Source organism: Oryx dammah, unplaced genomic scaffold (genome assembly GCF_014754425.2).
Source record: "Oryx dammah isolate SB20612 unplaced genomic scaffold, SCBI_Odam_1.1 HiC_scaffold_3, whole genome shotgun sequence".
Classification (NCBI taxonomy): Eukaryota; Metazoa; Chordata; class Mammalia; order Artiodactyla; family Bovidae; genus Oryx; species Oryx dammah.
In genome coordinates, this window is record NW_024070187.1 from 97,096,975 (window position 1) to 97,123,976 (window position 27,002).

At 38.3% G+C, this 27,002-nt stretch overlaps 3 protein-coding genes across 10 annotated transcripts in view; 1 reads left to right on the plus strand and 2 right to left on the minus strand.

Annotated features, from left to right (window-relative positions):
* The window catches only part of HELQ (helicase, POLQ like), a 41,849-nt gene extending 32,847 nt beyond the window's left edge, over positions 1–9,002 (minus strand). For 4 of the 5 annotated variants that reach the window (XM_040237245.1, XM_040237246.1, XM_040237244.1 and 1 more), the window contains exons 1-5: positions 8,599–9,002; positions 6,672–7,389; positions 2,669–2,847; positions 1,901–2,101; positions 1,407–1,479 (exon numbers count right to left, since the gene is read on the minus strand). In XM_040237245.1, the coding sequence (XP_040093179.1) occupies positions 1,407–1,479; positions 1,901–2,101; positions 2,669–2,847; positions 6,672–7,389; positions 8,599–8,784 (1,357 nt within the window). In that variant the 5' untranslated portion in view covers positions 8,785–9,002. Of the gene's footprint in view, positions 1–1,406; positions 1,480–1,900; positions 2,102–2,668; positions 2,848–6,671; positions 7,429–8,520 lie in introns of all 5 variants that reach the window. The other variant, XM_040237248.1, reaches the window with a different exon arrangement.
* Positions 9,003–9,050: 48 nt separating this feature from the next.
* MRPS18C (mitochondrial ribosomal protein S18C) lies at positions 9,051–13,895 on the plus strand. The gene is made up of 6 exons (XM_040237254.1): positions 9,051–9,318; positions 10,071–10,123; positions 12,029–12,112; positions 13,129–13,186; positions 13,635–13,694; positions 13,779–13,895. The coding sequence occupies exons 1-6, from the start codon at positions 9,219–9,221 to the stop codon at positions 13,853–13,855; spliced, it is 432 nt and encodes a 143-aa protein (XP_040093188.1). The 5' UTR covers positions 9,051–9,218; the 3' UTR covers positions 13,856–13,895.
* Positions 13,125–27,002, minus strand: part of ABRAXAS1 (abraxas 1, BRCA1 A complex subunit) — an 18,833-nt gene continuing 4,955 nt past the window's right edge. The window contains exons 3-10 of one of the 4 annotated variants that reach the window (XM_040237252.1): positions 26,173–26,209; positions 23,606–23,756; positions 23,423–23,489; positions 21,334–21,527; positions 20,344–20,463; positions 19,272–19,356; positions 16,781–16,895; positions 13,125–16,410 (exon numbers count right to left, since the gene is read on the minus strand). In XM_040237252.1, the coding sequence (XP_040093186.1) occupies positions 15,974–16,410; positions 16,781–16,895; positions 19,272–19,356; positions 20,344–20,463; positions 21,334–21,482 (906 nt within the window). In that variant the 5' untranslated portion in view covers positions 21,483–21,527; positions 23,423–23,489; positions 23,606–23,756; positions 26,173–26,209 and the 3' untranslated portion in view covers positions 13,125–15,973. Of the gene's footprint in view, positions 16,411–16,780; positions 16,896–19,271; positions 19,357–20,343; positions 20,464–21,333; positions 21,528–23,299; positions 23,369–23,422; positions 23,757–24,396; positions 26,136–26,172; positions 26,210–27,002 lie in introns of those variants that run through there. The other 3 variants (XM_040237250.1, XM_040237253.1, XM_040237251.1) reach the window with 3 other exon arrangements.

The following is a 27,002-nucleotide window of genomic DNA, read 5'->3' on the forward strand; positions in this document are numbered from 1 at the left end:
AGCAGCAGTGTACATAAGTATACACATAAGTACACAGCAGCAGTGTACATAAGAATACATATAAGTATACAGCATCAGTGTACATAAGTATTCAGCAGCAGTGCACATACGTATACACATAAGTACACAGCAAACACGTGTCCATTATGTGCAGGTACTATGCTAGATGCTTTACAAAGACTGACTCACACTGTCTCCACAGCGAGTCAGTGAGGAAGGTTCTATCACTATCCTCCATTTTTGATGCACAAGGAAAAAGAGGCACAGTTACTATACCATATACTGTCCCTGCCCAAGGTCACATACAAAGTTAAAAGTGAGCCAGGATTGGAATCCAGCTGCAGAGTCTGCCCTTAGCCATTATGCTGTTCTACCTCTCAGTGCTAACACATGATCCGTCTCACAGAAAGACAACAGGGAAACGAAGACAGAATGGTGCTTCAGCACCCAAAGGAAAAAAGAATGATGAATACTCACATACTGAAAAGAAATTAAGACAAGAACTATCAGTGTACACTGGATGTGACAGTAGATGATCATTCTCCTTTCTTCCTCTGCTTTATATTTTTCCGTAGAATTTGTCACTATCTGACACACTGTTTTCTTGTTTATCTGCTTATTATCTGTTCACTTTCATTAAAATACAGGTTTGATAAAGGCAGGGACTTTGTTTTATTCACTGCTACATCCCTAGCACTTAAAATAGGGCCTGACATGCAGTGGGTACTCAGTAAACATTTTTTAATCAATGATTATAAATTGCTACAATCTGCCTAAATACCACTGTTATCAGAATTTTAAAAATAATTCTTAAAATCTGACCTTTATGATTAATAATTTTCTATAAACTATTAAAATACATAAGCTATTGCAATAGTATATAAAAATAGAGAAGACATTTAGAATAAATATTTTATATACATTTAGAGACTATCTGATGTTGCAAAATAGCTCCTTAAAGTGACTATTTACAGACATTGTTTTAAATGATATTGATGATGGCAACAGCAGCAGACCTTTACTGTGCTATGTGCTGAGCATGGCTGAATGTGCTGGTCACATGTGTTACAGCATGTAATTCTTACAACAATCCCATCATGTTGGTACCATTATTGTGCCCATTTTACAGATGAGGAAAGAGTGGTTAAGTCATGCGCCTAAGCACACAGAGCTAGTAAGTGGAGGATACTGATGGGGACATCTTCAAATGCTAACTTCATTTATCTTCAAGATTCTACTCATGCATCCAACAAAAATGTATAAACTTATTTTAGAAATAAAAAACTAAGACAGAAAGCTTAAGCATCTTAGTTTAGGTTACATAATCTAGCTAGTGATAGGATTAAGTCTTTTATAGGTTTCTCAATTATAAATCAACTAGTGACCACATTTGAAAAAAAACTTACTGCTGGTGTAGAGGATTTTTGCCAGAGTCATTTCTAGTATAGCCCCACGGGTTCCTTCACCAATCATGTGCAACTTTGAGATTTAAAAAAAAAAGATAAAATGAAATCTGCATATAACACCTATATAAAACAAGCATGTATTTGATGAAATGAAGAAGCAATGTATGCTTTATAACTCAAGCATTTTAGTTATGTACCAACTAGAGTACATATACATTATTTCACTGATATTTTAATTTACTGAAGTTATCCCTAGGACAATGTCCTGGGATCAGGAATTCGTCAGTATTACTATAAAACTGAACATATGGACATATATTCACTCTTCAAGAAACAACTGACACAAAACTGAATTTAAGATTACCAAGCATGAAATGCCTTCATCTATATACTGTCTATATATTAAATTACTCATCCTCATAAGGTATCAAACAGATACACATAAGTGTTAGTATAATAAAAATGTTAATAAATCAACAAACATAGTAACCAACCTCATCTACAACAACCAGACCCAGACTGCTAATTCTTCCGGTTTCAATCAAGGAGTTCACCAGACTATGTCCTTTTTCAATAGTGGCAATATATAATGATTTTTTTTCCCTTCTTTTAATTGGAGGAAATTTTCCTTTGCTTCCAGCGTATTCCTCAACAAAGAAACCCAGTTCTATTCCAAAACTTGACAAACCTGAAATCTAGAACATTAAAATAAATTTAAAAAGTCAGATAAATAAGAACTCTAATTATTAAATGTTCATAGGGATTAAAAAAATCTAAAATAGCGTTTAATATAAATCAATGGGAATAAGGTTACAGTTAAAACATATACATCTAAGAAATGTCATAATTAATGTATTGACCCTTGCAGATGAATGCCACTTTTAAACTATGTAATAAATGTAAAAATAAATTTTAATTGTCTTTTCTGATATTAAAAAAACATCAGAATAACTCATTTATTTTGATAAAATAATTGGTTAGTTTCTGCTTGAAAAAGCATGCTAAATATCAGTAGAACATTTGAAATGGAGTTTAATTCACAAGTTTAGGGGGAAAAAACCTCTTTCTTAAACAGGTAATTAGTATTAGAAGAGATTTTTAGTAACTACACCACACTGCTTCTTATCCTAAAAATAATAATTCTCCATCAATAAGGCTACCTCTTCTCAGTCAATAAAAAGTTGTTCCATTTATTCTAGTTTTCATATCTGAACATCAAAATAACATTAACAAATACCATTTTATTTAAAAAAAAATCACACCTTTTCTTGAACAATTGCCACGTATGGTAGGATCATTAAAACATCTCTTCGCCGGCATAGCAGTTCTTGTAGCATTAAAATCTCAGCCACGAGGGTTTTTCCACCACTTGTTGGCAAGGAATATATTAAATTTTTTCTTTCTTGCACAGATTTCAATGTTAAGCAAGTATGTTGCCATTCTGTGGAATTGAAAAAAAGAAAAAGCCTTATTTTTCCCTTCTACAGTTTTATAAGAAGAAAAAATCAAATCCTACACTGTGTAGCATCTTCTCATAGTAATAAATGTACCTATATATAAATTTGAAAAATCTCCAATGCATGGTGTGTATACTAGTTCAGGCCTGGTTGGTGGGGTGGGCAACTAGTTTACCCAATTGCCAGCTGCAGACTGAGGTTTAAGATTCCATTGGGCATGCAGGCCTGCTGGACAAGAAGTATCACCTGGGACATGAGAGGGGCTAAGGGGCATTTCAAGAATCTGTGTGAATTCTAAGGTCTTTCTTTAATGTTCGGTAAAGACAGTGTAAGCTTCCCTTCCTCATTCACCCAACAGAGAAGCAGAGCCAAGAGGGGAAAAAAAAAAAAGAGAATTTACACAAACCTAGAAAGACTATTCAACCAGCTTTCACAGGGAGCTGGTTTGAATGGTCTCAATACCACTTTAAACCAATGAGAGGGACTTCCCTGTGGCCCAGTGGTTAAGACTCCCAGTGCAGGGGGACTGAGTTTGATCCCTGGTGAGGGGATAAGATCCCTCATGCTGCACCTAAGATCTGGTGTGGCCAAAAAAAAAAAAAAAAAATCCTTAAACTGATGAAATTGCTTAAACCATGAAAGACTAGGGTTATTAACCACGACGTCTAGGGTTTCCCTGGTGGCTCAGTGGTAAAGAATCCACCTGCCAATGTAGAAGACACAAGAGACATCGGTTTGATCCCTGAGTTGGGAAGATCCCGTGGAGAAGGAAATGGCAACTCACTCCAGTACTCTTGCCTGGGAAATTCCATGGACAGAGGAGCCTGGCGAGCTGCAGTCCATAGGGTTGCAAGAGTCAAACATGACTTAGTGACTAAACAACAAAATCTAGAGTTTCCACAAGTTAGCAAGGTGGAATTCATGAAAAGGATCATATTAGATTCAAAACAAAATGTGAAAACTAGTATAAGTACTTTGTAGGAAAAGTGGACAATGTGGATCATCAAAAGTCTTCAAAATGTGCACTATATTTACCTTTAGAAAAATGGGCAAAAGATATGATAAGACATTTCACAGTGTGGAGAAACGCAGGTGGTTTATAAATACACGGAAAGATGCTCTATTGTTACCTATCACTTGGCAAAAGAAATAATCCAATAAAAAGCATTAAATAACTACCTAAACAAAAAGCCCCCCACATGTAAAATACAGAGTTGACTAGAACGGGAACAAACAGGCACTTCTGTGTGTGGGTGATGAAAGTATAAACTGCTACAGTCTTTTTGGGAAGCAATCTATCAGCAACAAACATAAAATTGCATGCTGCCTTTGATCTAGCAGTATTGCTTATAGAACTCTACACTGACAGAAATAAAAAGCAAGTGCATGTGTAAAGGTTATGTGCAAGATGTTCACCACAGCATTGTTTATGTAACAAAGAGCTTGTAACAGGGTAAAGACTGAATTATTACACAATCATATGAACTAATTATTTGCAGCCTGAAATATATGCAAATGCTTATGTATTTTTTCCTTTAAAAGTATTTCAGGATTTTACAGTACAGGGAAATAATAGCCATTATTTTGTAATTACTTTAAATAGAGTATATAAGCTGTAACAATATTGAATCACTATGTTGTACACCTGAAACTAACATGTTGAGTAGGCTGCAAAGTTCATTTGGGTTTTTCCACAGCTGCTATAACATTGTAAATCAACTATGCTTTGATAAAAAAATTTCAAAAATATTTAAATACACTGGATATTTAATACCTAAATATTAGAAAATACTTTAGGCTAGTATCACCCATTAGTTATCAAACTGCAGATGTTTATGTGAAACTACATGTCCATATTTTATCCAACTCAAGGGTTTTAAAGTATAAAATGACCAAAATGACAAATATTTAGAAATAACATTTATCTTCACATACTAAAAAAAATTACATTTAGTTCCCAATATTTTTTATAAAACACTAAGAATGTAATTCTATGCCTAAAAGGCAAAAACAACAGTACTGTATAAGGCTGAAGTTCTCCAGCTCAGGAGCTCTCAAACTTTCTGCAGATCAGGATCAGGAGGGCTTATCCGAGCAGAATGCCAGATCCCAGCCCAAGGTGCTGACTTGGGAGGGCTGCGGTGGGACCTGGGAATGTGTATTTCAACAGATTTCCAGGGGATGCTGATGCTGCAGTTAGGAACTGCACTTTGAGAAGCATTGTTTTAGCTCAATGGAAAGTAACACACATATTCATGCTTTAAATTGGTCATACCGTCAGCAGATTTACAAATATTGAGATTTTAAAAAGTATTTACTAAAGTTCTTACTTTAAAGCAAACAATATATAATTACTGACCGTCATAACCAAAGTCCAACTTGGCAAGTTCTTAACACAATATAACCAGCAAAAAAATTATTATCCCTTTTTAACAAATCAGGAACGAAGCCTCAGAGTACAAAACTTGTGGTCAAGTGACAGCACCAGAACTCATCATCAGCTTGCTGCTTGACAATCCCCAAGATCCCACATGTCGTGCGACAACTAAGCCCACGTGCCCAACTGCTGAGCCTGTGCTCCAGAGCCCGGGAACCGCAACTACTGAGCCCATGGGTCCTAGAGCCTGTGCTCTGCAACAAGAGAAACCACTGCAATGAGAAGCCTGCACACCACAACTAGGGGGTAGCCCCCACTCACTGCAACCAGAGATAGCCGCGCTCAGCAATGAAGACCCAGTGTAGCCAAAAATAAATAAATAAATAAAAAGAACTCTTTTTAAAAAAGAAAAAGATGAGTTAGATAAGAGTCTTGTCCTGAGGGCAGGAGATGCAGATGAAACATAGAACAAGGTGCTGGGAAAATAAGTGTAGGGCAGAAAAGTAACATCGACTTCAAGGACAATACACACCTTTAGCTCTTGAACTGCAAACCTCACAATTTAGTTTGTTAGACTCTTGCAAAACCTTGTATTAGACTTTGTTTCCTATAGTCCTACTTCTCCAACCTCAATGTCTTCCCCCCCGAGATAAGAACCTATGTTTTCAGGTGGGTCATGATACTAACTTAAGAGTTTCAGAAGTAATTATGAAGTGATTTGTTGATAGGATGCTCTTTCAGGATGGCAGCAAGTGTCCTTCCTTTGTCTAAAATGACACATTTGAAAATATGCAAGGAGTCAGGGTTTCTGAAAAAACGTTACAAATCAGCTATTATTACTACTATTTCTCTGCATTTAAACCCTAACTTTAAAGATGTCTTTAAAGATGTTTATTTTTAATTAATGATATCAATACTGACTCACTCAAGACATGAGTAGTCAAAGGAATTTCAGCAACTAAGTTTTGGTAGCAAACTAACAGTCAGCCAAGGAACCTAAGAAGACTGAGGAGCAGCCAGCTAATTAGAAAAAAAACAAACCAGGAGTGGAATGTCAAGAAATGGGTGTTTCAGGAAGGGTCTGGTCAGTTGTGTTAGGTAAGCAACTGAGAAGTCAGGGAAGAACTAAAGTCTCACTGGGTTTACACCCCAGTCATTATATAATAAGGGACAACACAGAACCCAGACATGGAATGGGCTGGGAATTATCTGAGGCGAGGAAAAGGAGACAGCAAGGATAACAGGTTGGAGCAGTGTGGCCATGAAGGGAAGAAAAGTTCAACAGCAGCAGGATACGGATGGAAAGCTGAGAGGACGAGTTTTTGATTTAAGGTGAGAAATAGGGCCATGGACGCATCTTTTTTCTACTGATTTGCACCAATATTATGGTAATGAGGGTAAATGTTTTTTCATTCCAGCAAAAAACATTACCATATAATTTTTCAATTCCCTTGAACTGAACATAAAGATCTCTCACTTTGCTGGGTAATGAATAAAAAGGACCAAGGTCATCTGATGATGACTCAATTGTTTTCTGAGCAACATTAATTTCTTCAGATAGGAGAGTATCTTTGAGCTGTTTAGTCCTAGAAAATATTGGTGTTTGGGCTTTGGCATTTCCAGTCATGGTACTTTTTAGATGATCTTTCAGACTTTTTCTCCTACTTGCATCTGAACTAGTTCTGATTTTAGAAGAGGATTCAACAGTCTGCTGGGGCTGCTCTCTGCTATTAACCAGCAATTCCTCATTCACAGTCTTAGGACAGGATGAGTTCCAATCCTTTTCTTCAGTAGATGGACCACCCAAACCACTGGAAGAGTTATGCAAATTTTCAAAGAATAAAACCTGAGAAGAAGGTACATCATACAAAATATCAGCTTCAGGTTCAATAGAGACATCTTCATGCCTGCTCTCGTTCTTTGTGCGGTCATCTATATTTAATTCTGTACAGTCATCTACAGCAGTAACATTCAGTGTGTTAAGTTTATCGCTTTCTGAACAAAGGTCTTCAGTGGCATGGTCTGTAGCATGGTTCCTATGTTCAGGAAGCTGCAAATACTTTTGTTCCAGGTCATCAACTTGAGCTAAAAAAGAGTTCTCAGCAAAGCTATCATAGTCACCAAACATGTCCTCTTCACTGTCAATAATCTGGAAAGAAAACAAAAAAAGATTTATCGTGGAGTCCAGCTTAAGAATAAAAGTTTCAGCTGAAAGCTCTCCTAGGTATATAATTGTATGGTCACATACGGATCATAGACCTAAATGTAAATAATCCTATAAAATAGATACTATTGTTCCATTTTACAGATGGAGATACGGAAGCCCAGAGACGTTAAGTGACTGACATCAACTGTACTCCTAGTGATGCTGGGATCCTAATTCTTAGGCGACCGTTAAATCTTTTAAAATGGTAGCAAGACCGACGGCCACGCATTGGGAGGGATATCATCCCACTAGGAGCTTCTGATAACCCCCGTACTGTTTCCCGTCCCGTCTGCAGACACTGCTGCTGCTGCTAAGTCACTTCAGTCGTGTCCGACTCTGTGCGAACCCATAGACGGCAGCCCACCAGGCTCCCCCGTCCCTGGGATTCTCCAGGCAAGAACACTGGAGTGGGTTGCCATTTCCCTCTCCAATGCATGAAAGTGAAAAGTGAAAGCGAAAGCGCCCATTCCTGTCCGACTCTTGCGACCCCATGGAATGCAGCCCACCAGGCTCCTCCATCCATGGGATTTTCTAGGCAAGAGTAGTGGAGTGGGGTGCCATACTGGCCTGCAAGAAAATCATGCTTGTGTCACTGGGCACTCCAAGAAGATTGTTCTTAGAATAGAACTGAAATGGAAAGTCTGACTTGGGACAGTCTATAAACAGAAGAGATAATTTGGGGGTAGCAGCTTAGTGAAGGGGTTAAGAACACAAGATTTGGAATAGGAAGTGTAGTTTCTTAACTTCTCGGTCTAATTTCTCTTGCAAAACCTGGATAAAGCAAATAGCTTAACAAAGCCCATAACAGGTCTGGGTACTTTTGGTACAAGGAGAAGAAAAACTTGGAAGTATAGGACTTTGTGTCATGCCATTCCTTTTTATGTCTCAAGGTCTATGTTTCACAATTATATATATCTACGGGGGCTAACAGTGAGGATTAACAGCGATAATAAAGATGAGGTAAGCCCAAGAAGGCTAGTAGATGACCTGTCAATTGCTTGCACCTGGGACGGGAACGGCCAAACTCGGGAGTTTCAAGTTCCCCGCCTTTCAGTGAGCATGCGCAGTGGGGACCTGGGTATGTCTCATCACTCCAAAGGCGAGAAATAGAACGAGGAACTCGGGGGAATCTGAGAGGTGATGGAGCTGTACCTCGACCGGCTGCACGTCCACGGTTTTCCGCCGCCGGCTCCCGGCCACCATCTCCTCGTCCTCCTTCTCCTCATCGCGGTGTTTAAGCTCGGTCGCGGGGGAGGCGGCAAAAACGCTCTCTAGACTAGGACGGTTTCTTTTGCGGACGGACACCCGCCTGCGGATGCGGGAACCACCTTCGTCCATGGCAGGGCCTGAGGGCCCAGCCCCAACTTCTTTCCCCGTGACCCAGCCGCCAACCCCCTAGTGGAGGGGTAAGTGCAGCCACAAGGGGAGGGTAGCAACAGGTGGAAGCTGCGCTCCCCTCTCCATCCACCTTGGGGAAGGACCTCTTTGAGACCGAAAGCGGACGCACAAACCTCGGAGCCCGCCCTCTCCTCATCCAATCGTTAAGCGTGCTGGAGGAGTGGCTCGGCAAGCGGTGGGGGGCGGGGAAGGGGGCGGGCGGAGGAGAAAGGGAAGGTACTGCGCAGGCGTGTTGAAAACCCCACCCGCTCTTTGATTCCCGGCAAACTGCGGAACTTTTGAACCGAGTCCGCGGGCCGCTAGGGGAAGTACACCGGAAGGGACTTGTCAGGACGTTTTTGGAAACAGGAAAGGAAAGGGAGGAGCAAGGAACTATGGCTGCTGTGGCGGCTCTTTTCGGTGGGCTAGGGAAGAGAAAGTTTACACGTTTCCCAACGGCTTTTGTCTGCCTCACAAATCCCGGGACTCGTGCAGGTAAAGTCTCCATATCCTATGCTTTTTTGTAGCATTGCAGCTATTGGTTTAGGTCTACTTAGGTCGTTGGAGTCGTCGCTGTTAGCTAAAGGACGCTGGTGTTTAGGCGATTATTTCTCCAAAAAAAGTGGGCATCTGTAATGGCCCGTATTTTAAATGACTAGTATTTTAAAGCTGAAGAGAGCGTGAGATGTCGTCCAGTACAGTGTTTTAACGTACGAGGAGCGATTCTCAAAAAGAGGCAGGGACTCGCCCAAGATCTTCAGGTAGACTTGGTAAGGAAGGAGCATTTTCAGAGTCACCTAGGAGCAAATCGCAGATATCCTAGGGCCCCAGATCAGGGCGAAATTGTGACATAGGCCACGGAATCTATCACTTCTGCACTTTTATCTGCTTTGTGCTTTTTTTGTAGAGTGTGTTTTCATTTTCCCTTTGGTATGACAGTGCCTTTCAGTTTGCATTAAAATCTGTCCTTACCCACGGAGAGAAGGGAAAATACATTTCAGGAACAGGTGAGAGGTTGTATGGCTCGGGGTGTATATGCCCTTTTCCCAACGCCCCAGAAAGCATTTTTATCCTAAGTCCACCACTGCCTCAAACCTAAAGGCCCTTTATTTTACTTTGTTAGTAATAATGAATATAAACCTTTTACATTGTGTCCCTTAGTTCATCTTGCCTCAACAGAAACACAATCTTTCCTTAGATGCTGAGCTAACAAAAAATACTTTGTTGCTGTTTCTTTTTAATTGCAGTGCTGTGGAGAAGGTGTTCACAATATAAACAGGTAACCAGCAGTGAGGACCTGGTAAGAATTTTTTTCTTCCTTTTAATAAGGCATTTGCAACTAAGACCAGATTATGTCTTAGCTGTTTGAACAGAGTTCAGCTGAAAGACAAAGACAATTAAGATGATAATCATTAATCTGAGTTTGAAAATTGTAATTTATTGATGAGTAGTCACTTAAGTGAACTTTGAAGTAAGAGAATTCCTAGATTGTTAGCAAGAAGCATGAGCTTCTGTAACACCATATTTTTCTTTCTAGATACATGCTTTGGGAATTTTAAAAGGTAGTTTGATGCATGCTGTAATTGCAGGAAGTCCAACAAAAGGGTTGTACAAAGTTTACCCATACCTTGACTCCCTGTCCTCATTTTAAATTCAATTCTATTTTTATCTTAGTCATTAAAGGTTTATGTCAGGACATTAAATAGTTTCTTCTAAACTGTAGGTGTATGTTTTTTATGGATTTCAAGTACTAGCATAGGATTTAGGCAGTATAGCTTTTCTTGCTACATACAAAGACAATTTGATACTAGTTAGACCACATAAAGGAGAAGGGAATGGCAACCCACTCCAGTATTTTTGCCTGGAGAATCCCAGGGACAGGGGAGCCTGATGGGCTGCCGTCTATGGGGTCACACAGAGTCGGACACGACTGAAGCGACTTAGCAGCAGCAGACCACATAGAACACATAGAGAAGAAATAGTCATTACACGTGAGTTGAATGTAAGTTGAATTAGGAACATTTGAGGAATTGGAAGAAATGAAAAGACTCCTCTAGTCCCTTTGAGCATCCATCTTGGTCATCTAATTCACACCATAGTCAAGAGAGTAAATGACGTTACCAGAGCTTCTCTTTAGGTCCTTAAATCCCAGTGAGACTCTGATGAAAGCTAAGGGTTCCTCAGAAAAAGGCACAAAGCCCCATTTGTTTGAAGTTTTGCGTACAACTACAGGGGTTCAAGACTTCAAAGCCATTTCTAGATTCAGAAGCTGTATACTGGAGACACCTAAAGTGATTTTAGGACGGAGGCCTTGTGATGGAAGCTTTAGAAGCAGTAGTGAACAAAGAAAAACCAAAAAGGCTGACACAAACTTATAAAACAGTCCAGGACTGTTTTAAATTGTTATAAAACAATTTTATACTACTATAAAATTGTAGTAAAAAAAAAAACAATAAACCTGTATAGTGTTACAGTAAGCTGTGGAGACATTGGGGCTGGTGACAGAGGTAAAGAACCCACCTGCCAGTGCAGGAGACATAAGGAGACATGGGTTCAGTCCCTGGGCTGGGAAGATCCGCCGGGGGAGGAAATGGCAACCCACTCCAGTATTCTTGCGTGGAGAATCCTATGGGCAGAGGAGCCTGGCGGACTACAGTCAGTGGGTCACAAGGAGTGGGACACGATTGAAGTAACTTAGCACACACATGGGGACATTGTCTTTTTGTAACACAAAAATATCAGTAAAACATCTAGAGAAATATAGGGGTGGATTCAGAGATTATACTAGTTTAAAAATTGCATATCTTATTTGTTGTGCTGTTTTTAAGTATAAGACTTTTTAGTCACCTAACAATCTTAGCAAAGCATTTTTAATCACTTACTGAAGATTTTATTTTCCTCCTATAAACCCTTTTCCCCCCAGATTGTATATTTCACAGAATCGTCCTCCATCAATTAATCCCTCCTTAGCCAAACTAAAACAAGATCCTTGTACAAAATATATACGAGTACACTCAAACTTTAAAATGGTCTTTTTCAGAAATAACTTTTTCTTTTGTAAGTCAAACTGTTGTTATTTATTCATTTTAACAGTAAGAAAGGCAGAACTAGTCCCTTGGAGAGATTTAAATGTGGTACCCTAAGATTTTGATTCAAAGTTAACACAAAAAACATTATCAGATTTTTGTTTTTTTCTTTATGCTAGCCTATTCCAATGGAAAATCCTTATAAGGAGCCTCTGAAAAAATGTATCTTGTGTGGAAAACGTGTAGATTATAAGAATGTACAGGTGAGATCTGGTTTTACTTCACTGTGATACTTGATTTGGGACTTTTGCTCTTTTATTAATACAGTAGAGAACCAAGTCAGTTTTTATAATAGGCTTTGTGTAGGGGTGACTGTTTCAGCAGCTTGATAACTTCAAATCTGGTTATACTTGCATGTATAAGGCATCTGTTTTATTCAAATCGGAACCTCTGGGCTGTCCTTCATTTACTCTTAATCGTCTCAGTGTTTCTTGTTTTTTCTTTGCCCCAAACCTCTTAACAGTAGCTCCCTGTGGCAGTGATTCTCAGTCAGTGGAGTTGAGTAGTTAGGGAAAAGCTCCTGTGTTGAAGTTGGTATCTGTACCTCACCACCAGTATCACTATTTTGAATTCATTTTATCTGTTGTCGAGTGCTCAGCAGATTAAAAGTGGCAAATTTGAAAAAAATAAAATAAAATAAAAGTGGTAAATTTGGGGGAGAAGATGGTATCGGAGTTAAGTATACTGACAGTCATATACAGTGATAGCTTCTTTGGTGGGAGAAAACCCAAGAAACTGTAAAATGCAAGTATTCGGATTAATAAAACATAAGTAACAGCAAATGGCCTGATATACCTGTACATCTTGAAGACCTCACTGTAGTCTGATATTATGGGATAGTCTATCATGACAGTTGGAATGTTCTGTACCTTGGTATAAGCAGCAGTGCTTTAGAAAAGTTATCTGTGGAAAAGTGAAGAAAACAGCTTTTGCACTGAAAGAACATGCTCATTAATCTGTTGTATAGACTTTTTTTTGACACACTGGGAAAGAGATGTTAACTTTCACAATTACTTTGGTTATTTTAAAGATGATCTGTTAATAGAATGAACATAATTCAGTGTTTTTATTCATATGTTTGAAGTTTGTCTAAAATTTATTAATAAGCCTTTTATAGCTTGAAGGTGATATAAGGTTTGTGTTTTGAAATTTATACAAGGTTGAATAACAAGTGTATTAACATAAAATTTTTTTCCTTTCCAAATATAACTCAAACCAGCTTTTATCCCAGTTTATTTCTCCATTTACTGGATGCATTTATGGAAGGCACATAACAGGTATTTTGTTTTCTATTACAGCAACTTAAATGTAGATAAGCCTACTTCTGTTATTAAGGAAAAAAAAAGACTGGCAGATTTTCAAATATTGCCACAAATTACTATTAGACCAAAACTATGTCTACTTTGAGAAAGTCTCTTCTGAGGCCAAAAGGGTAATTATTTTGCATATCTTCTTATACTCAGTTAACTATAGGGTGCCAACATGTAGAGAAACCAGGGGCCTATTGCCTACAGGCCAAATCAGATATGCCACCTGCTAAATAGCTAAGTTTCCACAAGTCTGAGCTACAAGAGCAGAATTAATGATGACAGAGACTGCGGCCCACAAAGTCCAAGATACTTACTCTCAGGCTCTATACAGTTTTCCAGCCCTTCTGTGACATAATTGCCATGCATTTTGAATACTGATATTTTTTTATGAATAAGAAAGTATTTTCTTTTATAGGTCTTTGTGGGAAGAAACAAAAAGAAATCACAAAAGCAATTAAGAGAGCTCAAATATTGGGTAAGAGCATCCAAAACACTGAATTATGCTGAACAAGATTTTGTTCATTGTCTTTTGTGAAGAACTTTCATTCTCTCTTCACAGGGTTTATGCCAGTTACCTACAAGGATCCTGCCTATCTCAAAGACCCTAAAGTTTGTAACATCAAATATAGGGAGTAAATTATATAAAGTTATCATCAATAAATGTGTTTTGCAATAAGTGGTTGTGTGGTGCTAATACTGGCTCAAACTATAAGATTTAATAACTACTGAGTAGAAAAACTAACAGGCTAAATCTTGTGAAACTATAAAGTATTATGTTTTTAATTCTTATAATAATTTGGAATCATGAGGAAAGTGTTTCAGGAGTGAAGCTTCCTCTTCATATCAGAATGTTCACTAGGGACATCAGATTTAAAATGTTAACACTTGTCACATTTACACACACATATATTTTAAAATGTTAACCCTTGTTACATTTAACATACGTTACTGTGGGGTCTTCACCTAAACCTGGCCTCCCAAACAGTTCACACAGCACACTACAGACACGGCAGGGCTGACTTGTACTCGAACTCGACTGTGTGCCCAGATTCTGTGTTGTAAACAGGATTGTAGAGTATGGGTGCAGGACAGTGGAATGCTCACGTAACGTACAAATCCCACAGGACAGGGTGTAGATTTGAAATTGTCAAAGATTTCCTAACAAGCAGGTAAGCCAGCCTGATTCGGACCAGGCGTCCTCTCTCTGCAGAGATGTCACCTGGGGATGGACAGTGGTGCAGTCCATCGCAGGACCCAACACTCAGCTCTGGACTAGTCTATCATAAACTAGTAGTGTCCTCTAAATAAGCTGATCCATAGGCAATCTGTGCTATGTCTCTTATTCCAGTAATACAAACAAATCCCCCAAGACAGAGAATAATGAGAAAAATATGTCTTACAAGCATTGTTTTTTTCCTTTTCATTCCCTGAAGGATGGGACATCAGCTTATTTTAAAATTAGGGTTCAGAGAGAACCCTATTTCTTCTCCTGTCCCGCGCTTCTTATGTAACCAGTAAAGCAATCCCAACAGCAACTCATGATTTGCACACATCATCCCAGGTACTATGTGGGCTCCATAAGCGCCCCACAGTAACTAATGTATGTTAACACATAAATAAAACATGGCAGTGCATTCATAGCTAAAAAAAAATCACTTAGGAAGTCACTGATGGAAGAGCAATGGTCAACGTGTGGGTTCAGCATTTCACCCGGACAGTAAAACATGAAGGCTTTGTGTGATGTGTCTTCCTGGGAAATTCAGTTACAGAAAAGACATACAAAAACCAGACCATCAAAGTGCTCTTAACCAACCTCCACTTAACCAACTCACTGAACAGGGGCTTTACATCCTTAAAAACCACATGGAAGCCCACAACTCTCTCTTACCTGTTGAGTTCTGTATTAGCAAGAATTATTTTGTTGCCTGTCAGTTCTGTTTTTGTATTGATGAATATAAGCATTAAAAAGTTACTACTGCAGTGAAAACCAAGTAAACTTTGAGACCTGATTAAAGACAACTAGCAAAGTCAAATTAGGTGTGGTTAAGACAAACAACATTGGGAATGGGAAATGAAAAAACCCTAGTAGCATTTTGTACTTAGGCTGCTTTGCAAATTTCTTTAAAGAATCTAAAACTGGGACTTACATAAGTAATGGGTGTGATTTACATAGGAACTCCAAGTGTTCGTTGCTCAGTTGTGTTTGACTCTTTGTGACCCCATGGACTGTAGACTGCCAGGCTTCTCTGTCCATGTAATTCTCCAGGCAAGAATACTAGAATGGGTATTCTTCCCTTCTTCAGGGGATCTTCCCAACCCAGGGACTGAACCCAGGTCTCTTGTACTGCAGGCAGATTCTTTACCATCTGAGGCACCTGGGAAGCCCAGGAACTCCAATACATCCATAAAAATGTTCCTGGCACTACAAAAGTTTGACAAATGAATATATATATCTGCTTTATGTTAAAATGAAATCTCTGTGATAGACACCATCCACATTTATTTATATGTATCATTTGAGTCCCACTTAATGGGCTTTTTCACCTAACTGAACAAGTGCTGATCCAAACACACGGCATTACCAGGCTTGTTCTGTACTCAAATTCTGGACTGATTCAATTTAAAGTATTTTATAAAATAAATGCACTAGAACTTCCCTATGTGTTACTGCAAAAGAGCTAAACACAGTAAAAAATAAAATACGTTTGGCTTTCCCCTTCAGCTGATCAAAAATATCCTTTGGGCCCCAAAGAATCAGAAGGTAGGAGACTGTGGATATTCACCAGAACACTTCATTCTCTCAATCTCTTCATCGGTTTCTGGGCTGCTCACTGGGGATGCTTTCTCTTGGTTACCACTATTAGTATATGTTTTAGAGGGTCTGTTCTGTATCTCTCCCAGCCGTGACTTCTTGAACTGCCACCCATCGTCCATGTCTGAGGCTTTCCGCTTGGTCACTGGCAGGGCACTACGAGCTGGACTCGCTTCAGGAAAGTCTGTGTATTCCACCATTAGGGTGAGATTGTCGACCCCACTGAGAGGGTGGGTGGTAGTACAGCTACTTGCAGAAATGCGCCTATTTTTCAAGGAGATAACACATGAATGGAGAAGTTCACAATCCGGAAAAAAGGTCCGTAAAGCTTGACAAAGCAAAATGTTCTCCTGAGGGTCTTTTTGGACATTCTTCTCTCCTAAACAAGCAAACAAACAGTTCAACATACGGGATCTGTACTACAAAGCTCTTGTATTTAATTGTAAGTAAAGTCAAAAGGACTTTAAAGAATTCTACCAGACCTAAATTAAGAAAAATGGTAATCCCAAATTTGTACGTCACACTATCCTAATAAGAAATTAAAGTTATATTTCTTAATATCAAGATAGTATAGCTACAGTAGTACCATGTTCTTTGTTGGGTGGGTTTTAAGAGTATTAGTAGAAGTTGTTTTTAATCCTCAGGTGGCAAGGTCATCAGTTAGTGCAGTCACCTCATCTGTAATTCCAATCAGTGATAATTTTTCTTTAAAGCAAGGAACGTAGTGATAACGTGAACTTTCTACTTACGTGTTGCTTGCAACTGTGCTTGTTTTCTTTTTTTAATTTCTCCTTTTAATCTGTTTACATCATTTAGTAGTTTTTCTACAGCTCTCTCACTGTGTTCTACTTTTTCGCATATACTCTGCAAAATAAAATAATTTAAGGGCACAGCTAAAGTTCCAAATTGTTACTACTGTCTAGGTTCACAAACAATACAAAATCCTTCATAGTATATAACATTGATTATTTCTCTTTAACATTTTTCAGTTTTCTGAAGGAATAAGTTCTCACTTATACAGTTCTATCATTCAAGTTATTTCCTAGATAATACACAGACAAAAGATATTTAACTTGCTTTGAAACATTATTTTGAGATGCACAGTTAACTGCAAACCTAACATTAAGAAACAATAAGTATAAAAAAAAGTAAATTGTTTTACTATTACAAAATAAAACTGATGATTTTAATTCCTGTTAAAACTTTTTGAAATGCAGAGTGGTCTTAATGTGTCATCAGTTTTTTTTAGTACTAACACCCTTTGACTCAGTGATTTCATTTTGGGAATATATCTTAAATAAGAAAAATTTACATATGATGATGGTTCTCAGTAACAGATCAAAAGCAACTAATTTCCAATTACAGTGTAGTAAGCCTGTTTTAGTGCATACTTTACGGCACTTCTACCCAGCCTACTTATGAACTTACACACCCTGCCCTTAAGAGTTCACCAGTGACCTTTCACCAACCTGATCCAAGCAGAAATACTACAACAGCCAACTGGCAAGTCCCAATCTCTCAAAACAGAAGAGGTCTAAACGCAGAAGCTATAGGTTAGCTGCTCTCTGGTCAGCCAGTGGCTGAGTAAACAAGATCGGTAGAGACTGGGAAGGAACCCAGCGTGCAGACATAGGAAGTCCAGATGGCATCCGAGCTCCTGGTTCTAGTTCCTTCCTAGGCTCACTGACCTGTCGTCTCTCCCTCTCACAGACCTCTCCATTCTCTAAATTAGCCCAAGTTGGTACTTTTAACATTTGAGTTCTAATATACCACTGTAAGAAATATACTATTAAAAGGAACTAAAATATGAGAAATTAATGATACATCAAATAAAAATCATGATATGAATTTCTATGTCTCCATTACTGTGCACAGTATGAAAGCATGTATGTGTTAGGGGAAAACTGAAGAATGTTATGAAGTGCAAACAGTGCAGTTACAGTGGTAAGATTCTTGACGCTTCTGTTTTCTAAAGTTCCTATAATGTAGTTCATACTAAAAATAAGAGTACAGTATTACTCGTGTGTAAAACGTATTAACCCCGTTTCTCTGCGTGCGCTGTACTGATGAGTACGGTGGCCACGGAGCATGCTACTCAGATCCCCATCTGCAGGAAGCAGAGCTAGCCGGTGGCTCCTGCTGCTATCCTTTTAGTTCTATTGCTGGTGTGCGCTGAGGTCATGCTCCCCCTGGGCCTCTCTCAGCCAGTGACTGAGCACAGTGAGGGCATGAGTCTATTCCTGTAGGACACCTTTGCTCAGACTCTGCATCACCTGGCTGAAGTTTTTCTGGCCATGGAGTCCACAGCTCTTCCTACCCCCCTCGTCCCCCTTCCCCCATCTCCTCTCCCAGGTGTCAGACTTAACATGGCAAGTCTCCCTGCCACTCTTGGGCTCTCCCCTGTATTCTTCAAAGGCCTAACAAACCACCTGCACATCTGAATGCCCATGTTGGTGTCTACTTCTCAAGGGACCTGAGTGGACACAGTGAGACAGCTCAGTACTGTGGTAGACTGTTTTGTTCTCAAATATTTGCTTCCCTTTTTATCCTGTGAAAGGGTCATATATCCCTGCCTACTACCATGGTAGCCTCTGGCCAGTAAAATGTGAGTGGAGGTAGGTGACATGCCAGCTCTGAGCAGAAGTTCTAAGAGCTGCTGTGAACTTCCACCAGTTTTACTGCTCTTTTCTCTTTGTCATGAGATGAACATGTCCCACATAAGGGCTGGACCCCAGAATGAAGATGACATTTAGAACAGAAGCAGAGATGCAGCCAAGACACAATGTGAATGAGACTGAACTTTTATTTCTGTCGATCACTGAGATGGAGGTCTTCATTAATGAAGCTAAACTAATACAAAAACTTATGTCTAGTCAGCTATGAAGCTGTCCCTGAGTATATATTCAGTGATCAATGTGACATGAACGCTGTAAGAGATTTTTAAAATGTTTTAACTGGAGGATAATTAACTGCTTTACAATGTTGTGTTGGTTTAGTCAGCCATACGTATGTGCATGTCCCTTCCCTCTTGACTCTCCCTCCCACCTCTCCACCCCCATCCGCCATGGGTTGTCCCTAGCACTGGGTTGAGCCCCGTGTTGCACAGCGACTTCCCGCTGGCTATCTGTTTTGCATGGTAATGTGTGTGTGTGTGCTACTTTGTCCATTCATCCCACCCTCTCCTTCCCCCACTGTGTCCACAAGTCTGTTCTATAAGAGATTTTTAAATGTTTAACTTACCTTTAATTCATCTTGTAAAGAACTATACATTTCATTTATCTTCTGCACCTCCTTTAAAGATCCATCTTCTTTAAAAAATTCAGAGCTATAAAAAAATTACCATTTCTTCCAGGCAAATGTACAGAACTCATTTTAATAATACAATGAAAAAACTTCTTTGTAGTTGAGGAACAATAGAAGATTGTTTTTATTGGCTTTGCAGGGACCACAATTTTGTTAACCTATTTGTATATAGCAAAACCAACCAGAAAACCTAGTTCATCTATCTTCCCCTCAGCAAACTTTTTAGCCTCCTAAATACTATTTCCAGGACTCAAAGGAGAGGTTAAGTGAAAGCAGAGAAAGACTGAAGGAGACGGGTAGAGGACGGATCTGTCTTGGCAATGCCATCAGTCAGTTATCTTACTAAGTTCAAGTCATCATTGATTGAAAAAAGCAACATTACATATATATATAAAAGAAAAACAATTCTAAGGCATGTTTTATAAAACTCCCAACTGAGATAAATATAAAACTTTGTGTCTTAAAATCAATGAAACATGGTATTCAACTTCAATAAGGCACTGTTTAAGCACTGTGGGAACACAAAGATAAATAAAATCGAGTTCATTAGTCTCATAAAATTTACATTTAGTAAGTACCCTACAGTACCAGTGTTGTGATTCCTGACATTCATTATTCCCTTACTGCTCACAAAACTTACAGCTCCACAGTCAACAGTGTGAGTCTTGACTAAAGCCTCATTTTTTAAATTTAATATACAATCTAATTTTTCACCTTTATAATCTGAACTGCTGCCTTAGAAAATTATTGTTTTGGGGCTAGCTCCTTATTCTAAGAGTAAATATGTCACAGTATGTAGGCTGTACACTACCACCCCCTTTCATATTTGACAAATGGACAGATGCTGGAAGGAAATACAGAGAAGTTAAATCGTTTACTTAAGTAACCTTGAGTAAATGTGGCCATTAGTCAGTTTTCCTTTCATTTTTATTCTCTTGTGTAATAAAAAATTAACTTCAAAAAATGAGTAGGAGTTAAGTTTAGTGGGAAAGCAGTTGAGGAATCTCACCTGTGTGTTTTTACTGCTCGACTGAAACCAGCAGACGTACAGGAACCAGATGCAGTTTTATAACCCAGCTGTTCGGACATGCCCAGATTGGCCACCACTAAAGGTATCCTATGAAAAAGTCTGAAGAAATAAAAATTTTAAAAATAAATTTAAAATAAAGTGAAAAACTAGCATCTAGTTATTAGTGTAGACTACCTTTTCCTACAAGATTAAAAAACAAACCCCATCCCTTACTACTTACGCAAGAAAAAATTTATTGATTTGAGGCAAATAGCTTTTAAAAATTGGGAGATGTGCATAGTGTAAGATTATTGTGTGAAAAAATACTTTAATGGCTATTTTAACTGATCAGCACATGTGAAAATAAGGTATTACCACTGCGATTCATCCTGTCTTTCATGAATGATAGAATTACTCTTCATTGGTACTCTGTGAACTTCATTTTCATACTCTGTGAAAATGCTGTCTATATTTCCTGTGGAGAGTCCTATTAACTCATTTTGGTGGATGAACAAGAAACACTTTGTTTCCTGGCAGAGGTCAAGAGAAAAGCTGCTCAGGTACACAGGCTTCAGCTCTACATTATATTCCTTAGCAACTGATACCTAAAGCATGCGTATTTTTTCCACCTTATGGCAAATAACAGCAAATTCTCAGTGTCAGAAACTCAAGTCATCATTCCACTGTTGTTTAGTTGCTAAGTCGTGTCCAGCTCTTGTGACCCCAGGGACTGTAGTCCACCAGGCTCCTCTGTCCATGGGATTCTCCAAACAAGAATACTGGTGTAGGTTGCCATACTGGACTTCTAATTTCCTCATCCGACCTTCATTTTTCCTATCTATAAAGAACCAATGTTAAAACAGACCAAAAAGAATCACTGTGACAATCTAATGCCAATATACAAAAACAGTAAGCCATAAAAAGTACAATGAAAATACTGAGCGCATTTTTCTGTTATCTGAAAACAGCCAGTAACTGGCCCACATTTACCCCTTCTGAGGTTTATATAAGGCGTGCTCCAGTCGATGAGTAGAGCAGCTTTCTGTTATTATACTTGGTGTTAATAACAGAAAAACAAGTTCCTGGCTTGAAAGATGCTGCTGTAAGTTTCTGTGAAGCAGTCTCTCTCTAAATGTCATGATCTGGTCTGAATGACGTCGCAATTTGTACCAACCAACCACATCCTGAAAGAAATAATATATCAGGTGTATACCTTCATGGTTACAATTATTATGTGTCTTACTGTCATAATTAAGTAATGAAACTGACAATCTTAAAAATGGCTTAATATTCAGCAAGATTTGGGGCCTAAATAATCAAAACATACACTTAAGAATATGCTTTAACCTTATAGATAGTGCGCCAACTGACTTGCAGTTAGATTACTTCCCATTCAGTGAACATCACTACAATTTTATTCAATATGGATTAAAGGAAAAATTCTTAACTTCCTCTAGGTCTCTTATGGCATTTTATATCTTAAATCTTAATCTTTAGTCAGAATTTAAATAAAGAAAATGTCAATGAAAACCAATTAACTTCCTGTCTGGATCCTTGGTTTGCTAAGGAAGTAAACTGAAGCCAATAGCTTTTAATTGAAATTTATACAACAGGCATGTTATCACAGATTTCATTGCAAGATTAAGATCATATGAAAGGGTTTTGTAAATTATAACATGCTAAACAAATGTGTTGTTAGTATCACTAAACCTTTTTCTTCAAACTGGAAAAAATCTCATTTACTGGAAACGTAGTACTAAAAGAGAAAAACAACCACTTTGGAGATCTCTGACAGTTTCAGCAACTAATTTTAATGTTTGAGTGTTTAAATTGAGAAAATTAAAATTACTTTTATTTAAAAACTAAAACATTTTTACAAGTACATTTTTTAAAATTTATTTTTAATTGAAGGATAATTGCTTTACAATGTTGTGCTGTTTTCTGCCATACATCAACATGAGTCAGCTACAGTTATACATATATCCCCTCTCTCTTGAACCTCCCTCCCACCCCATCCCACCCCATCCCACCCCATCCACCCCTCTAGGCTGTTACAGAGCCCAGGTAGGAGTTTGCTGAGTCATACAGCAAATTCCCATTGGTTATCTATTTTCAATATGGTAGTGTATGTTTCCATGTGACTATCTCCATTCATCCTACGCTCTTTCCTCCCCTCCCCTCCGTGTCCATAAGTCTGCTCTCTGTGTCTGCGTCTCCACTGCAGCCCTGCAAATAGGTTCATCCGTACCATCTTTCTAGATTCCATATATATGCATTAACATGATATTTGTTTTTCTCTTTCTAACTTCATTCTGTATCATAGGCTCTAGGTTCATCCACCTCATTAGAACGGACTCAAATGCGTTCCTTTTTATGGCTGAATAATACTGCATTGTATATATGTACCATAGCTGCTTTATCCATTCATCTGTCAATGGACATCTAGGGTTCCTCCATGTCCTCGCTATTTACAAGCACATTTTTAAATACCCAAATAAAATTGGAAGAAAAGCTCAAACACTTTCAACAAGGGATGCTTTCTGAAAGAAACTTCTTTTACTAAATCTACTTTTATTCTCGACTAAGAGATCAAGAAGTTTTAAGGGGAAATAAGTACCAGGAAAAAATGTTGTCTTTGGACAAAAATGTTTTTTGATCATTCAACAAGTTTTAACTGAACACCAAGCAGGCTGGGGAGGATCCAGATTAGGTGCTGTGTGGGAAACCATCCGTGCAATAGCAGAAAATAACGGTAGCCATGGGAAAGGACAGCAGTGGCGTGAGTCCCTAGTGATAAGTGGTGGGGGAAGGGGCATGGTGGGGATGGAGAAAAGCGAGACACTAGGTAAGCCAGAACAGCCAGGAGAAGGAGAGAGCAAGATGAAGACTCTGAGTGACTAGCTTTGCTTTCAGAGAAACCCCTCTGAATTTCTGGAAAGAACAAGTCTTTCCTCACCTGCTTTACAGAAGACTTTGTGAAGACAATGCTGCTTGAAAGTTTTGTCAAAGTATTACACATTTTCAGGAGCTTAAAATAATATATATAATACAAAAAGAGAAAGGGTAAATCAGGGAATACCTTCTTGACATTTGATAATATTTTCTTCAGCGCCTGCTCATTTACTTCACCAGAAGAATTATAAAAGCTATAAAAGACAAAATTAAAGGCGTTTGAAATAAACTAAAAATATGATGATTTTGTTGGCACTTTTAACTTTAGTTACTCCTAGCCCAACAACCCAACATTCACAGACCGACTTACCTGTTAGATGAAGTTCTAAAATAAATAGGAGAGAAAGCTCTCAAATGAACAGACTTAAAAGTGGTAGAAATATGTGGTCCGTAAGCAATTAGAAAGGAAAAGGAAGGGAGAAACTTCAAGGGATAAGTATGGGCACCACATTTTTTTTAACCTAAAACAAAACAAACTACCCATTAAATACAGGTATTTGTAAGTTCACACAGCTAGTTCACAATTTACATACTAAAACTTTTTTTACAAAAATGACACATACAAAAGAATTTGTAATGAAGCAAATCAAAAAGAAAACAATTTATTTATTGCTAATTCCAAAAGCTATACTTAAATTAACAGAAGTGCTTTAGGAGTTGGTTGATTTTTGGGGGGGTCGGGGAGGGGATAGGTATTAGTTTAGTGATCTCTGTTCTATAGCTGGAATGTTAAATATAGATAGGAAATGTACGGAGAAGTGAAAAGTATTTCTATAAGATTCTAAAGCACTGACTTTCAGCTTTCTTTCCCCTCCAGGGCTGGGAAATATTTTCCTCCTTTTTAACTTCCATTCCAAGATCAACAGTATTCTTTTCAATGATGAGATATCTGTTATGCCAAATTCCTGACAAATACAATTCACTGTAATAGGCTTTTACTGGTAACTCTAATCTGCACACTGAAAAAATTCAGCTACATAAAAGTGAAAAAATATATCCTAATAGGCAATATACTTTTTCAACTTACAAAACAGACAAAATAAAGTGTTCTACCTCTAAAGGGGAACAGTTCAACTCACTGAACAGACTCTTCCATCTCACCTATTCATTCCAACATGAAAAATCTAAATACAAGAGTTTATTCCTGTGTTTTCTCTAGGATGATCCACTTCTGAGCTTCTCAAACTGGGGAACAAGACAACATACCAGAGTGTAAAACAAACAGCAGGACAACAGTGTACATCTTCTGTGCAAGCACTAATTTATGTGAAGCTTTTGGGAAAGGGGGCATTTTTAAAAATAGAAATACACTGTGCAGTAGAATTCAAGTTAAACTGCTTAATTTTTTTTTAACTGACTTTCAGTTTCAGGCTTCAGTGGGCTGTTTTCCAGATTTCTGAGGTAAGAGAATCAGTATATTTCAGTAGAAAACATTAAGAAACAATGTATCAGAGCAGTGTTGATAAACTTGTGCTGTAAAAAGGCCAGAAAAGTAGATACCTTAGGCTCTGCAGAACAGTCTCTGTTACATATTTGTCCATCATTTTAACTCTTAAAAAATATGTTATTTATGGAGGGCCACATAAAAACAGGTCATGGGGCCACAGTTTGCCACCCTGCATATGAGAATACAAAACTGAGTGCTAAGGCTTATCCAGCCCGGATTCCATGAAGTATGGTATTGAAAGACTGTTTTTAACACGTGTACCTGTATCATTTAAAACAAGAGAGAAACAGTACAGCATGCTGTAGGATTAGAACTTAAGAAATCTGGATTCTTCTAGTTTTGCTCTACTGCTCACCTGTTAGTTATTCAGTCCCCTGCCCCACAATTCTGTAAACCTAAAAGGCTGAGGCATGAGTTCCTTATCACTGGATCAGACCGCATCCTCAGCTCTAAGACTCTTAAAAGCTGGTCTAATTATGCAAAGTGGTTGCCAGGAGATACTGAATCACTTATTTTTTTTTCAATCTCCCTCCTTAATCCATTCCTGCCCCAGAGTTCCTCAAGAAAGTACTCTTTATGAATCTCCACCAAGAATCCCTCATTCAAAAGGTATTTTCTCATACCCATTGTATATTAGGCAACACAGAGGAGCTGTGCCCCTTTCCAGTACAGCAGTTTAAGACCACACTAAGCCTCCAGGGGTGTTTCTCACCCTAACACTCTGCTCCACCGCAACTCTCAGACAACCTCAGAAATGGTGCATACAGTGTGACTCTAAGACAGTCACGTACCGTTTACATAAACCATAAAGCTATTTCACCAAAACCACACCATGTTGTTTTATGATTATAGTGGCTTACTTTATGGAAGTTCATTGATTTGTGTACTTTTCTATGTATTATAAACCTCAATGAAAAGTTTTTAACAATATCACAGCCTATCAGGACTAAGAGTACAACTACTATCTGTAGGGTTAAGAGTGTAGGTTTCCACCCTTGAAAAACAACAGGAAGCAGGTTAGATAAAGAACCTAACTAGTTAATAGACAAAAAGTAACATTAAAAAAACAGAAGTGAGGCAAAACCGGAATAAAAAGACAGGAAAAAAGGGCTGCTGCTGATGCATGAGAACATGTCACTGAGTTTATAGTATGTGATGAGGTGATGGGTGGGAGAAGCAAGAACAATCCTCAAGGCAAATCAGTGCCTGGGAGAGGCAGTGAGGACCAGCTGAAGGAAGCAGATAAATACAGAGAAAGAACTATTAGACAGGGCCAAAATGAAGAGGTGAATTTTCAGGTATTTAAAAAGTCTTTATTTTAATCTGTACCACCAAGTATAACTTGTAACTAAGATACTTTGTTAGTTTTAAAGATTCACTTGCAGATAATAATTTTCACAATGGATTTCTGACTTGCTCTTACTACTCACCTAAAAAGCTGATAGCATGAAATATATTTCTGAATGTCTGGGGAAAAAAAGAGAATGTTTAGTTATGATTACATTAATGATCACTTGAACAACATACATCAAGCATTTCATGCCAGGATTTACCTTACTGTTATCTCACTTAATCCTGACAACAAACCCACATGATAGATGTGATTATTCCTTCCATTTTAAAGATGAGGCAACAGGCGGAGAGATTAAGTAGTTTACCCAAGCCACTGGTGGAGCCAGAATTTCAACCCAGAGCCTCACTTTTGACTAAAATGCTATACTCTTTCTAACTAGGTTTAACAATGGCTACAGAAAAGACAAAGTCACAGTCGCTATATTCACTGAGTTCTGAAACAGTAATGCTCCAATTTTACCCAACTGATAGAAGTAGCTGTTAAGGGAATTATCTGTTATTTCAACTGGTTGTTTCACAAAGGATCTGTCAGTGTTAATTGTAGACTAGAGAAAAAATGTTCAACATCTCTTAAGAGGTGAATTTTATTCTCCTGTCTGTAGAAATACTACATCTAAATACATCTAAATTCTGGTAGTTGCAGATGCTGTGCAAACATTAAATTCTATCATATGAGACATCATTACAGATCACATAGGAAGCAATTCATGTAAGAAGTATCAAGATGAATATGGTGTTTCCTCTATCATTCCAAACTTTCAGATCCCTCAAGATTCAGTAGGGAACAGTGAAAAGAGTGAAAGACTCACATATAATCACACAGAAAGTCATCAAGACAATACAAGCTCTTCTAGGCACCCCATCTTTCTGTGTTTGTCAGAGAGCATTTACAGGATCACTGTAACAG

Excerpts from the sequence above, each read along its gene's own strand:
- MRPS18C (XM_040237254.1), top strand. The coding sequence starts at position 9,219 with ATGGCTGCTGTGGCGGCTCTTTTCGGTGGGCTAGGGAAGAGAAAGTTT. Across the intron at positions 9,319-10,070 it reads AAATCCCGGGACTCGTGCAG|TGCTGTGGAGAAGGTGTTCA; the intron begins GTAAAGTCTCCA and ends TTTTAATTGCAG. Across the intron at positions 12,113-13,128 it reads TAGATTATAAGAATGTACAG|CTTTTATCCCAGTTTATTTC; the intron begins GTGAGATCTGGT and ends AACTCAAACCAG.